At 42.8% G+C, this 14,229-nt stretch overlaps 1 protein-coding gene across 7 annotated transcripts in view; it reads right to left on the bottom strand.

Annotated features, from left to right (window-relative positions):
- The window catches only part of LOC129762216 (diacylglycerol lipase-alpha), a 176,303-nt gene that overhangs the window by 57,305 nt on the left and 104,769 nt on the right, over window positions 1–14,229 (bottom strand). For all 7 annotated transcript variants that reach the window (XM_055760271.1, XM_055760277.1, XM_055760275.1 and 4 more), the window contains exons 3-8: window positions 7,453–7,559; window positions 6,787–7,391; window positions 5,333–5,431; window positions 5,064–5,273; window positions 4,584–5,002; window positions 4,147–4,521 (exon numbers count right to left, since the gene is read on the bottom strand). In XM_055760271.1, coding sequence (XP_055616246.1) covers window positions 4,147–4,521; window positions 4,584–5,002; window positions 5,064–5,273; window positions 5,333–5,431; window positions 6,787–7,391; window positions 7,453–7,559 — 1,815 coding nt within the window. The remainder of the gene's footprint in view (window positions 1–4,146; window positions 4,522–4,583; window positions 5,003–5,063; window positions 5,274–5,332; window positions 5,432–6,786; window positions 7,392–7,452; window positions 7,560–14,229) is intronic.

The following is a 14,229-nucleotide window of genomic DNA, read 5'->3' as shown; positions in this document are numbered from 1 at the left end:
CAGAGCTCGGAACACTGCCATGGCTCCCTATTCTTTCAAAAACAATAAACGGAAAAGTATTTCATTCAATCTAAATGTCTCGGCCAACGAAGAGAAGGGTTAAGGCTCTCCAACGTGAAAATGTGAAAACAATACGACCAACGAAGGAAAAAAATTGAGGAATTATCAGCATCGATACTATGCGGAAGAACTTGTTAATATCAAAAGAGCCCCAATTCGCATGTGTTATAAATTTGCTCATGTTACGCTCGCGTATAATCAGAATTTTACTTCATATTCAAAGGCACCTTCCATATATATTTATGTTTGCAATCGTTCATCGGAACATATCGTTCATGCATTTATCTTCAGTATTGAATTGTTATTTTTTTCAAATGTATTCAAAGACTCGTGTCAATGAAGCGCCACACAGTCTGATAAGTGAATTGATCTATTTACATGTGCTTTGCTCTTCTCTCACAAATACTATTACCCCATTTTTACACGTGGGTTTACCTATACTACTACAATGGCTAGCTTCCACCTTCACCTTAATTACATTTTTGTTCAACTTATGTTGTTACCGAGTCTACATTTTTTTTACTGACATCAATTTTGTTATTTTTGTGCGAGTGAAACAAATCTCAAATTTCCACTCGGTTCGTGGCAGTGCAACATACACGGGACATTTTTTGATTACTCGGCGCATAATTATTTATCGGCAGATATAGCAGGGTAACTCCAAGCGCCTCCCCAGAAATTCGAAGGTAGAAGAATTAGCTTGTAGAATTAATTTCGGAAAAATAAAACAGTCGAGAGTAGCACGCTAACAGGATTGGTCGAGTTTTAGTTGTATGAAAGAAAGCCAAGACCGTTCAGGCAACGCTACACATAAAACGATTCTTTAACAATGACATTCAAAAACTTAATGCAGATTCCAATAACCATTAGGGTAACACGGGGTGAGTTGGACATCCGGGGTGATTTGGACCACCCTATTATCTCTCAAAAGTACGGCTTAACTTGGATTTTTTAAAATGTCATCTTCTTTTATTAGTGAACCGTACGTAACTAACAGCTGGAAGGTTCGACTGGTGGAAGGAAACGGTAGCATGAACACAGCAAGCACTTTGATTGTCAAAAAATGTTAATTTTCCGATCGTGGTTTTAAGGTTTTTCCCGCTGATTAAACAAACTTTTCGTGTATTGTGCAGTAATGTTCTGTTCGTCTACAGAAGAGGAACAATTTGATGCAGCGAAACTGTAAGTTTGATAACAATAAATGAAATTAATTGCATTTTAATTTTTGCAGGTTGTGTGGGGTGACATGGACACGCTTTTGTGGGGTGAATTGATCCTACAGATTCGAGGTTTTTCTTTGGTTTTATTGATTCCAGATGCCGCTGAATTACAAAAAGAGGATGGGCAGACAACGTTGGAAGAAGGAGGAACTTGAAAGAGCAACGCAGGCCATCGAGAACGGATTTTCTTTGACCAAGCGTCGAAAGCAGAGATCGAAATGCTCGCCGATTTGAGACGAAAAACATCCATTTTCACCCACAGAGAAACATAGCTGAAAATATAGGAGGCGAGAGAATATTATACGCTCACTTCGTTTCTCGCGAGAAACGCAGAGCCGATTTTTATTTTTTGGTGAGTTCTTCTTCTTCTTCTTCTTCAATGGCACTAACGTTCCTAGAGGAACTTCGCCGTCTCAGCGTATTACTTGCGTCATTTTTTATTAGTACTTAGTTGAGATTTCTATGCCAAATAACACGCCTTGAATGCATTCTGAATGGCAAGCTCTAGAATACGCGTGATCACAGTGCAAGTCGGAGGAAATTTCTTTGACGAAAAATTCCCCCGACCAGAACGGGAATCGAACCCGAACACCCGGCATGTTAGTTATGACGCTAACCACTCGGCCACGGGAGCACGGTGAGTTATGATTGCCGAAAACTGATCTCGTTTTCAGTGACTCCTTGATGCCGATAATGGTTTTTCACTTCTTCAGTACAGCTGAAAACATGCGGCAATATTGGGTTTCATCGTGAAGTGAACATGAGATGGATTAATATTTGTACAATTCACATGCTGTCCAAATGCAGATCGTTTGGACGCAGCTCTAACAGACTAATGTTGGTAAAGTTAGCTTTGATTTTTCGCTCCATATTTTCAGTACCAAATGAGAGACGAAAAAGCATTCTCGTTGAACTTCCGAGATAGAGATTTTCGACATATCTTTCTTTCTGAAAAATAATTTTCGGTGAAAAGGAAGAGACGAAAATATCAACAATACACAGTTCATCGAAAACTAGATTGATTGAATGAATATTTATCGCGCAGCCGAGCGAGAATTTCGATCTCTGATCGAAAGTGTTTGAAAATGCTCGAGCAACAGTGAAAAAATCCATGCAGAATTCGAGATGGTCTCAATCCAATTTTTCTGGTCTGGAATCTGGCCAAGACACCTGGTATCGATCCCAGAACACTGTTACTGATTGTAACATTATTCCAAAATACTTTACATAAACATAAGCATGGTTTTTTCGATGAAACACACAATGGACGAAATCACCCCACAGATGGCCCAAATCACCCCGCATCAAATTGTCCAAAAATCATCTATTTTATTTTATGATATATTTGGTAGTTTAAAGTTTGATATAATGATTGAACATCATTGATTTAGAGAAAACAAGTGTAGCTCAGTATACAATGTGGTATTTTTTATTTAGACCGTATGGGTTTGGAAATTGTCCAAAAATCATCTATTTTATTTTATGATATATTTGGTAGTTTAAAGTTTGATATAATGATTGAACATCATTGATTTAGAGAAAACAAGTGTAGCTCAGTATACAATGTGGTATTTTTTATTTAGACCGTATGGGTTTGGAAATATTAGGCGATTTGCTTAGGTGGCCCAAGTTCCCCCCTTTTCCCCTACTTCGAATAAAATATTTTGAACCTGGTCGGGAATCTACTAAAGGAGGGACCATTTCCATTGAGAAAAAATGTGGTTCTATTTTTTGGGCCACTGCGAATTATTTGAAAAAGGATAGATGTTGGCTGCAGGGAGAACAATACAAATCATAGTAAGCATAGATTTTGGGAATTGAAATTTCATCCTTTAATAATCATCCTAGTAGGCATCGGATTTGCCATTAATCTACTCAATCCGCCATCTCTTGATGTAATTAAATCCTCGTTAACATTAAAACGCATCCCATTTTGAAATCGCGTCATCGAAAAGTTTGTTCTCCCGCAGAAGTGATTACAACAGGCGAAAGTTTTTCCGTGAAACCTTTTGATCTGTATCAGTGAAAAATCATCACCATTTTTTAGCGAAACACCACAAAGAAATGCTTCCCCTCTTGCGAGAGCCCTTTTGTTTCTTACTGCGCCAGAGCTCTGACCCAATTTGGTGCCAACAACAATAACACTAGTGACAATAACCCTCGAGATGTTGGCACGGTGTTGATCGAAGAGCAGAGCGAGTCTTCAGTGTAACTGCGCTTGAAGCGGCTTGGAGTGTGAGTATGTGTCCTTGTAAACACTCGAACCATTTCCGTGTAAAAGCATCGAGAGTTGTCTCTCCTACCTCTGAACATACTCTCAAGCTTGTCGGTCTATTTTGAAGAAGTAATTGAATATTGTGACCAATTTCATTGGAATCGCAATAGGATGGGATAGTTTGCCGGCATCGGCATAGTTTCCCCCCTACCCCCCTCCGCTTCACGGGTTCTGCTCGAGTAACGGAAGGATCATCTATCTACCTATCGTCTGCCGGTTTGTCAATTATCTCACTCGCCGTGTGGAAGAGAGCAAAAAAAAAAAGGGAAAGCGATTTGTGTTTCCTTTCGATTGCGTTATAGTTATCGCAGTTGGGGATAAGGAAAAGGGCCGACGGAAGTGTGCCAATTCTGGGGCGGAAAGGATTTGCTATATTGTGCAGGAAATGTGTTTTTCTTGCTATGCTGCTCGCTTGATGGTGATGAGTGAGTGTGAGTGTCGTGCTGTGCTGTGTAAAGGTCATGCTGGTTTGTGCCCCGAACGGGCGTGAAAGTTCCTCCGGTTCGAGCAGTAGGAAATAAATTAAGATTGCAGCTCGGTATATGTGTGTATGTGTGAGTGTTGATGCATAGTCAGCATAGTTGTACTTACTCCTCCTGGCTGGGATGGTGTCGCACGATGTGAATTATCCGTCCGGGTGGGTAGAGTGGGTGGTGCAGTGTGAGGGCGATTGAGTTGTCTGTCGGATGAACGGTACTTTGGCGGGCACTATTACGATCCTGTTCGTACCGTTGGACGTTTTCCATTTTAGTGGACATCATCGTCACAGAGGTGGGCTCGGGCCCACAGCAACAGCAAATGACCGAACAGGCGATCGTCTTCCACTTGGGATCTATGCTCCGCTGGATTGCATTGATGAGATCCGCTCGCAGTGCCTCCATCTGGTGCAGACCAATCCGGGGAACCACGTCTTTGCCGACTACTACGGACGTTATGAACGACTTGCTGTATTCCACCGCGGGCATGCTGTCGAAAATAAACGAAAATAATGAGATTTTTTTTTCAAGAACCACAAAATCCGATTTTACCTTAACAATCCCCCTGGTGGCGAGTAGCTGTAGCAGTGCAAATCTTCGTACTCTTGCTTCATCAGAATCGCTAAGATTGCGGCCGTTCCGGCGCCTAGCGAGTGTCCAACCAGCACCAGTCCGAAGTCCTGCGTCCCTCGAGCTGGGTTGTGAGCGAGTGCCCTCTGAATGAGATTCTCTTCTTCGAGTTTTTTCTTGATGTAGATCGCCGCCTGGACCATTCCCTTGTGCCCAAGCCAATCCTCTCGGGGAGGATTCAACGGAAGGCACTCACCTTCCGCGTTCAGATCTGTCAGCACATCCTTCATGCTGAGCGTCCCCCGTATACTGACGACGACCTTACTGTAGTTGTAGTCCACAGCGACGAAGAACGGCGTCTCGCCGATATCTACGTGATACGTTGCGTACACAACCTCCACCTGTTCCAAACATTCAATCAATCATTTTCAAACAACGCGTTCGAACCCAAGCTCCACTCACCTCTCCCACTTGGAGCATCTTCTTGAGGGCAGCATAGTTGCAAAAGCAACAATTGTCTTCCACCACATCGACACCGGTCTTTCGCCGGCAACAGGACAGACAACATGTCAGCTCGGAGCCGAGCTGACACGTCCCGGTTAGTGAGTGTGTCACCAGAAATATGGGCCAACCGTAGGCACCCTGCGCAAAGTACATGTAGCGGATGACGGCCTGAAGAAAAACTCACGTTAGTACTACCGATTGAGTTAATGGGTTTCTATGGAACTCACTTGAAAATGGTCGTAATCCTTGGAATCGTTCAACGCCAGGAACTGAGTATTGGCAGTAACCGGTACCCCGGATAAAAACTCATAGGTACCATTTTTTCGCTGTAAATAAAAAATCTTAATAACCACTTCTTATCACACCTAACGTTTGCATTAAAAAAATGGACAAAAATTGCCTATTTTTCATGGGTTTTCCTACACACGCACTGACGGAACAACCCATGCAGCATCAATCATAGTAACCCATGAGTCAGCAGAAAAAAAAGACAAATTCTACCATTCGAACTCTAACCGTGATGGCAAAAACAGTAAAGCTACTCCGTTCAGAAGTGTGCGCGTTCAAAGAACGATATCCCGCCGCGTCAAAAATGGACATCGTGCGGCACTTTGTGGACGCCGGATACGCCCGTTCCGGCATCTACAACATCTTGGCACTTTTGCACAACAATCAGAGCATCGAAAAAAAAGCCCGATTCCGGACGGCCGACGACTCTGAGCGACAAGAAGCTTCAGAGGATGCCAAAGTGGAAGATCGAGGAAAAAGTGGCTACATCGCTGCGTGCGATTGGCTTGAGGTCGATGCAACCGGCCAAACAGTGAAAAAGTACCTGGCGAACATGGACATACATGTCAGGAAGCGGAAGTCCCGTCCACTGGTATCGGAGCTGCAGGCAATGACGCAGCGGCAGCGGCTGAATTAGATGGTCATGTCGATTTTCCTGGCGAATCGCGACGTGGCGGTGGTGATGAACGACGAGATCTATCTCACCCTGGATGGCAACACTGGCAGGGCACTTCGTATTTAATTTCCCCCACGGAGGAAGTGAGCTCCGAAGTGAAGTTTGTTTCACACACCAAGTTCCCCAAGAAGGTGCTGATGTGCCTGACAGTCAGCGAGAAAGGGATGTCAAAGCCGCTCTTCTTTAGCTCCGGACTGGCCGTGAATGGGGAAATTTATAGAACGAAGTGCCTGCCGGAAGTTGCGTCGTTAATCAAGAAATACCATAAGGGCGAAGACGCGATGTTCTGTCCGGATCTGGCGTCGGTCCACAACTCTTCAGAGGATATGGAGCGACTGAATATCGATATGGTACCCAAGTCGGTGAACTCGCCCAACTTCCCCCAGCTGTGTCCAATCGAGAATTTCTGGGCAAACCTGAAGCGTAAGATCTACTCCAACAATTTTGTCACGAAAACTGAGAATGAATTGATAAATGAAACGAAGAAAGAACTCAAAAACATGCATACACGCATGTTTTCGTCCGCCATGGCGAATGTTGCGGCTAACTGCTTGAAGGCCGCTCGAAAGGGCGTAGAATGTTTTTTGTAGGTAAGCTAATATAATTACCTTCCATGTGAAATTAATCAAACTCAATTTTCTGTTTTAGTTTTATTATATCAGCATCCGAAAAAAAGTACATTTCTTAAATGCAAACGTTAATTCACGCTGAACTCACCTGACTCACAATCGCATCCCGTTCCAGCTTCTGGAACTTTCTCAACAGCACCAATCCCGCCACCACATCCGACGGCACCACGTCCAGATCGCGGAAAAAATCACTCAGCAACCGAGCGATATCGGTGAACGAGTTCCTGCTTCGGTCACTGTTGCCCATACAGCAAAACAGCAACCGACACCGATGGTCCCAGCTATCCTGGTACGCCCGTATAACCTTTCGCTGGCGCCAGTTCCGACTCCGGCTGCCGCTGCGTTTGTAGTTGAACCGTGACTCCGATTCCCGCATCGATCGCTGGTACTTCTTCATCTTGACCCAAGACCGGCCGGCCGGATCGAACGTGCACCAGATGGTGGTGATCATGCTGAAGATCACCAGCAGATTGCACACGATCACGGCCAGCATGGTTTCCTTGGGTTCCTGGATCGGACACTCGAAGTAGTGATCCCGCATCCAGACCACACCCAAGATCAGCCAGGTTAGATCGACCAGCATCACCAGGACCCGACCGTACAGCAGATAGGGCATCGATGCGCGGGGTCCGGTGTCCAATATGCTACCTCGCATGGAGACTACGCAGATGGCAAGTTCAAGTAGGACGCACACTGTAAAGCAAGAAACCGGTTGAACGCGATTGAGGTTACATTTGGGGGTGGTGTTACTTACAACTTAGTATTGTGAGGTAACCGATTTGAAAATACCACAACAGCTCTATGCATCGTACAGAGCGGTCGTACTGGAACACACCCGTTACCACCGCGAGAACTGTCAGCCTGTAATGAAAGGGAAAACGGTAGATGATGGTTTAGATATTTTTGGAAAAAAAAACTGAACAGCCGCCCGAGCGGTCTGACGCATTTTGAATTTCTTCTTTGATGAAAAACGCGACCGTTCCTCCTGCGTCTTAATAACAACTGACTCCTTTACTTTCTATTCCTAGAATATATATATACATGTTTTTTTTCAATCTATTACTTCTTCAGAATATAATAAACAAATCGAACTTAGGTTCGATAAGTTCGCCGCTATCGTAACACCAAAGCATAAACAAAAACCCTATCGGAAAACTGAAAACTGAATCACACGATCCGCAAACAGGATCTTGTATGAGGAATATATTTATTTAGTCTGGATCGACCCGACCCTGTTATACAACTAACTAACACGATCGTGCAATAAAGATGTATTTATTTAGGCTCAAGTCTAGTGATAATTTTTAGTACACAAAACCCGTCTGTTTTATGAGGTCGCTGCAAGATAATTTACAATAAAGTGCTCCGATTATACAAAAACCTCAATCAATCCGGAAAAAATACGTATTAAACGTATTCACTTAAAGATTGTACGCGAGAAAACTTTCTTTTGTATATATCTTTTTGTTGTATGGGTAAAAAATTATGAAATTTTCAGGCAAAACTTGTTCAAAGTGTATTGCTTATACGTGCAAAATTTCGTCAAAATCTGTCAAGTGGTTATCGAGATTGCTTCCAAGCTAGAAGTGCTTCGACAGAGAATTATGGGCGCGATCGTGGAAAACCCAGGCCAGTCTCACAGGTGGATTATGAAACACGACCATTCGACTATGTCCCGTGTGGTAAAATCGTTCGAGGAGACCTAGACGACTCAGCGGCGAACTGGCAGCAGAAGAAAAGCGAAGACGATCGACCTCGTGAAGGCAAGGAAGGTGAGGGATTACTCCAATCGCAATCCGAACCTCCCGATTCGGGACGTGGCCAAGAAGGTCAATACTTTCGTCTGGTGAATTTTTGGTGACCATTTTTGTCTGTTGCATGTTTTTCGAGTGCGGTCTTATAAGTAACTTTAATCACTGAACTACAGTATTGGACAAAAAAAATACGCTCCCACTATCTTAAGGTTGAACTTCCTGTATCTTTTCTAAAAAGTCACAGGAGGGTTGTGTCCGAGACACGACCACATAGTTGACGTAGGATTCCGTTAGACTATCTGTTGATTTTGGATATGTTTGAAGAATTACATCGTTAAACTCTTTGATATTGATTGAAAGGGCCGTTTGATAATGAAAAGGGCCGGTTTGTTTGGTTGTTGGGTATTGTATGTTAACTCCACCAGTGTTTACCGAGTGATGATGGCAGAAGGATAGTAAACAGTCGTTGGATGGTGCGTATCAGATAAAAGATACCGGAGTGGAACGAGATATGATGAAAACCACCCTCTGTGATCCTAGACGAGATGCCTCCTGTGATATGTATGTACGAAATAAAGAAAAAAAAACTCACCAATGTAATATAAGATAATTACCAATACCGAACACAATTATCATTTTTTCTCATCAGTAAAAACATGTTACTTTAATATAGATTAATCATATTTGAAATGGAAAAGGTTTTTTTTTATAATTTTTAATTTCTGAGTGTTCCAACCTAATACTACATGTAGAGGACATGGGAAATCATTTTTTCGAACATTTCTTCACTTTTCCAATTTTTCTCGCCATATAAACTTCCCTTGGGTGAAAATGAACACAACAAAACAGACAACTTAAACCAAACGACCCGTTCTCGAGTGGGAACACACCTTGGTTTTTGGTAGGAAATTAAAATAAATCGTTTCATATATCAAGTCATTTTTAACACAACTGCTACCATATACAATTTTAGGAACAGAAGCTTCCCCTACTTTAATGTATTTGCAATGTCGATTTCCCCCAGGCAGCTTGGTTTTGATGTCTCTGTTAGGGACCCGCCGCATGTGTCGTCAATTTCGACCAATCAGAAGTGGGTGTTTCCGTTAGGATAGTGGATGGCATTTTTCAATTGTTCGATAGTTAGTGTCATGACATATATTATTTTCTTCAATATAAAAAAATGTTATGGAGTGCCGAAATCGATTGACGCTAAAATTTCATCAATCCATCATGAAATGACTGAGCAATAAGCGTTTGAAATTGGACAATTTTCACGATGTAATCGATTTTCAATTTTCAATTTGTACCTCAATATGTTCCCGAAAGACGTAATCCTGCGTCAAAATATGTTGAGGAAAAAAATCGAGAGGTTATTGACAGCTCTGTTCTGGAAAGCACACAAATGGACAGAACAAATGTATGGGGAAATTGGAATGCTTCCAATGTTCATCAATTTAAACTATATACAGACTATAAGATTGTAATGTATAGCATATCAAACAAATCTTAGAAAACCAGGGATGCCTGAAAGACTGGGTCAAGCTTTGGTACATGTGTGTTGCTACAGACTGATCATATTTTGAAGGAGATAAAATAAATTTGCCTGAAATTTTACTGTGGTTAGTTTTATATAAAAATGCCCGGTATTTTCTGATCAAATGGTAGACTCCAGACATATCAGAGCTATGAACTACAGCTAGAAACCAACTATCACAACCTATATCGTTAGATATTTGTTGAAATCTCAACGAGTTCGAAATGCACACAGATACGCCTCCAGTATGCGCAGATCTGGACAAGCAATTCAACACATAAAATCCATTCAGATCAGATATTTCTGTTAGGTGTGTCTCAACGATAACCAGTATTTTCGGTTTTTTGTTAAATAATAGCAACTCGATTTCGCCAAAATGTGTACGTAAACCTGCAACATTCAGATAGACTAAATCATGTTTATGATACACTGGTTTCTTGGATGGCTAAAAGGAGTAGTCTACAAATCGTATTTGCGGAGGAATTTAGGACAGTTAACATTCAATGAAAATTGCTTTGTATCAATGTCAATACTTCGCTCGTTTCTAAATCTTATGGCGGGTTTACATTAGGGAGATCTATAGCTATAGATGGATTTATTCACGTGAATAAAGGGTGTGTCACATCAAATTGCATCACGGAAAAAACGCTGTAGAATTTTAAGTTTTAGGAATTATATCTTCAGCTTTCGCTTATAATCAGATAAGAGTGTATAGATCACGTTGGCCATGCTTCACTGTCAATTTTTTGTAAATTTGGAAAAATGTCGTCGAACGAAAAAGAGCGTCGTGAATTAATCCTGTGCACTCATTTCGAGAATCCGGAGTTGTCACATCGGGACATCGGTAAGATGCTGGGAGTCGTCCAATCCACGGTCAGCAGAGTACTAAAACGATACTTCGAGAACCTAACCATCGACCGGAAGGTGAAGAACGGCAAAAATGGATGCTCCGTCAGTGAAAAAGATCACAAGCGCGTAGTTAAGCAGTTTAGACGTGATCCGAGAAGTTCGGTCCGAGATGTCGCCAATAAGCTGAACTTGTCAAGTTCATTCGTCCAGCGGACCAAGCAGCGGGAGGGCCTGCGTACATACAAGGTTCAGAAGGCTCCTAGCCGCGACGAAAGGCAAAACATGGTGGGGAAGACGCGAGCCTGGAAGCTGTACACCGAAATGCTGACGAAGCCGCATTGCCTGGTAATGGACGACGAAACCTACGTCAAAGTGGACTTTCGTCAGCTGCCGGGCCTGTTGTTCTTCTCCGCAGAGGACAAATTCAGCGTTCCGGAGGAGATTCGCAAGCAGAAACTATCCAAGTTTGCCGAAAAGGACATGGTGTGGCAAGCGATCTGCTCTTGCGGAAAGCGGAGCGCCCCCTTCGTGATGACCGGCACGGTAAACGGGCAGGTTTACCTTAAGGAGTGCCTACAGAAGCGCTTACTACCACTATTGAAGCAGCACGAGGGCCCGACCATCTTCTGGCCGGATCTCGCTTCGTGCCACTATTCAAAGGACGTGTTGGAGTGGTACGAAGCCAACGGGGTCACCTTCGTGCCAAAGGAAATGAACCCGCCCAACGCGCCGGAGCTTCGCCCAATAGAGAAATTTTGGGCGATTATGAAGCAGGCCCTCCGGAAGAACCCAAAAGTTGTCAAATAGGAGGCGGACTTCAAGAGAAAATGGATTTCTGTTCAAAAAAAACTACAACCTGACGTTGTACAGAACTTTATGGACGGGGTAAAGAGGAAGGTGCATGCGTACGGGCTTGGGCTCGAAGTATGAATAAAAAGAAAATGTCAAAAGTTGTTTAATAGTTTTTACTTTACTGTCTAAAATTTTCAAAAGGATCGGTCTACTGGGCGAATTTCTACAGCGTTTTTTCCGTGATGCAATTTGATGTGACACACCCTTTATAGGTGTAAACGGGTGAGAATAAATATGATACACTTATTCGAGGTATATATAACTTGAATAAATTCAGCATATGTAAACGCTTGTGAATTTCTCACTGGTGAGAAATCACTAAAGTTGGATGCAGTTCTACTTCAGGCGAATAAATTCACCGAAAATATGAATATATTAATTATAGAAGTTCACGCTAGTGTAAACAGTTGATGCGATTTCTATGAATCTCATCATATTTCTTTACATGAATATATCACTAGTCTAAACCCACCCGTAAAGAGTCGCCGCGAAAAGTTGACTTATAGAAGAAGTTCCATTTTCAACAAGACAACGATCCTAAGCATGACACCCACAAAACCACTGCGCACTTCCGTGTGTTACGTATTATGCTGTTGGAATGGCCACCACGAAGCCCGGACCTAAATCCAATAGAAAATGTGTGGTCTATTTTGGATCAAAATAAAATTTCCCAAAAAATGGTCTTTTAAGTTTATGTATCGTTCTCATGTTGCTTCATCCAACATATTCCGCAAGTATCTCCAGTACTGTCTATCATTAGAACACTTCGAATATTCATCTGCCTTAGATTCTACCAGAATTAAGGAAATTTGGAAATATCACATGTACGTACTTTATTTTTTTCCTGTACATCGATTTAAAAACTTCAGACTAATTCATTGAACGCATCATTTCGCCACACCTCCGTTCTCCTTTCCTCCGACAGTGCTCAGATCAACGTCAAAATGCTGCAGTGAATATTTGAAACCATTAATTATGTGTCACGCCAACCAAATATTTGTCGGCGTCACAATTTCCACCAGGGAACAGGGCACCAGCACCAAACCTGAATGGAAATGAAAAACCACTCGTGCGTGCGATTGGCGCTTATCGTGTGCTTGCGAAGCAATTTCTCAAGCGATTTGTCCAATTCCGGTGCTTCTGTCATCCTGATTAGCGGATTCTCCAATGCTGCCAACGCCCGAAGAGCTGGAACGCCATCAACTGGGAATCGTGTTACGGATTGACGAGTGCGGAACGGAAATGTTATTAAATTTAATAAAGCGCACACAAACAACCAGCCGAAGCTTTCTCTGCCTGGTTTATCCGTTTCCGCTCAGTTTGTTGGGTATGAAAATAAAACACAAACTTCGTCGCCCACTCCCACCTCCACCGCCACATACACACGGCAAGCCAATCTGTGGGCTGAGCCTCTTGTGCGCCGCACACAGGACTGAGTGGCGTCGTTTCCGGACGAGAGGGAAGTCCACCGGGAGTAGCAGGAGCACCGGAGCAGCGAGCGGAGCTTAGCTTAGCTTTGCCGTCGTGCGCTGCTGCCACATTGCCGGGGCCCGGGGCGAGAATGTCGTGCGATGTCAGGAATCTTTCCGACGCCCGACGAAGAAGACGAGCGATGTGCAACAACATCAACAGCAAAAAAAGTGAACAGTTGATGAAAAAGGGATTTCCGTTCTCGTTAATTTTTGCTGGCTGCAGCTGCTGCTGGGGGCTTGTTGCCTCTTCCTATTGCGGTATCAGGAAGGGGCGCGAGCCTTTGTTCTTTGGGATAAACCACAAAAAGGCAATCCCTCCGTACGCAAAAAACACATACGACACAAGCAGTTTCGATTCGTCGTTAGGTATCCTTCGTGCGGTTGTCAACCCTTTCTTTGCGATACCACCCCAACGGTAGACTGTAATCAAAAGTTGTGTTTTTTTAGTCTGCCATCTGAACCCACCGCCAAGGTTTGGGGGAGTTGGAGCCCATTTAACCGACATGGTTGCCCATTTTATTTTTATTTTTTGTAATATTTTTGACTGGTCGTCAAAAGTTTTGACAGAAAGCCTCTTCCGGAGGCTACCGGAAGTGAAATGAGAACGATACGTTGGAGGCACAAGATTCTGAGCCTTAACACCTCTTTGTCGACTGTACGAATGGTCATGATAATCGCTTCATTCGAAAGGATAAAATGTCTGCGAGTTATATTCTTTAAAGCAAGCTATTGATAGAGACCAATAAACTAAAGTCTCTATAATTCAAGACAACAACAAATTTTTCGAATCACAAAAATACCCGCTTGAAATTTCATCTCAGTCATTAAAGGGTGTGTCACATCAAATTGCATCACGGAAAAAACGCTGTAGAAATTTAATTTTTAGGAATTATATCTTCAGCTTATAATCAGATAAGAGTGTATAGATCACGTTGGCCATGCTTCACTGTCAATTTTTCGTAAATTTGGAAAAATGTCGCCGAACGAAAAAGAGCGTCGTGAATCAATCCTGCGCACTCATTTCGAGAATCCGGAGTTGTCACATCGGGACATCGGTAAGATGCTGGGAA

Source organism: Toxorhynchites rutilus, chromosome 1, assembly GCF_029784135.1.
Source record: "Toxorhynchites rutilus septentrionalis strain SRP chromosome 1, ASM2978413v1, whole genome shotgun sequence".
Taxonomy (NCBI): domain Eukaryota; kingdom Metazoa; phylum Arthropoda; class Insecta; order Diptera; family Culicidae; genus Toxorhynchites; species Toxorhynchites rutilus.
Note: the sequence above shows the minus strand (reverse complement) of the source record. Positions and strands in the feature narration are given on the sequence as shown.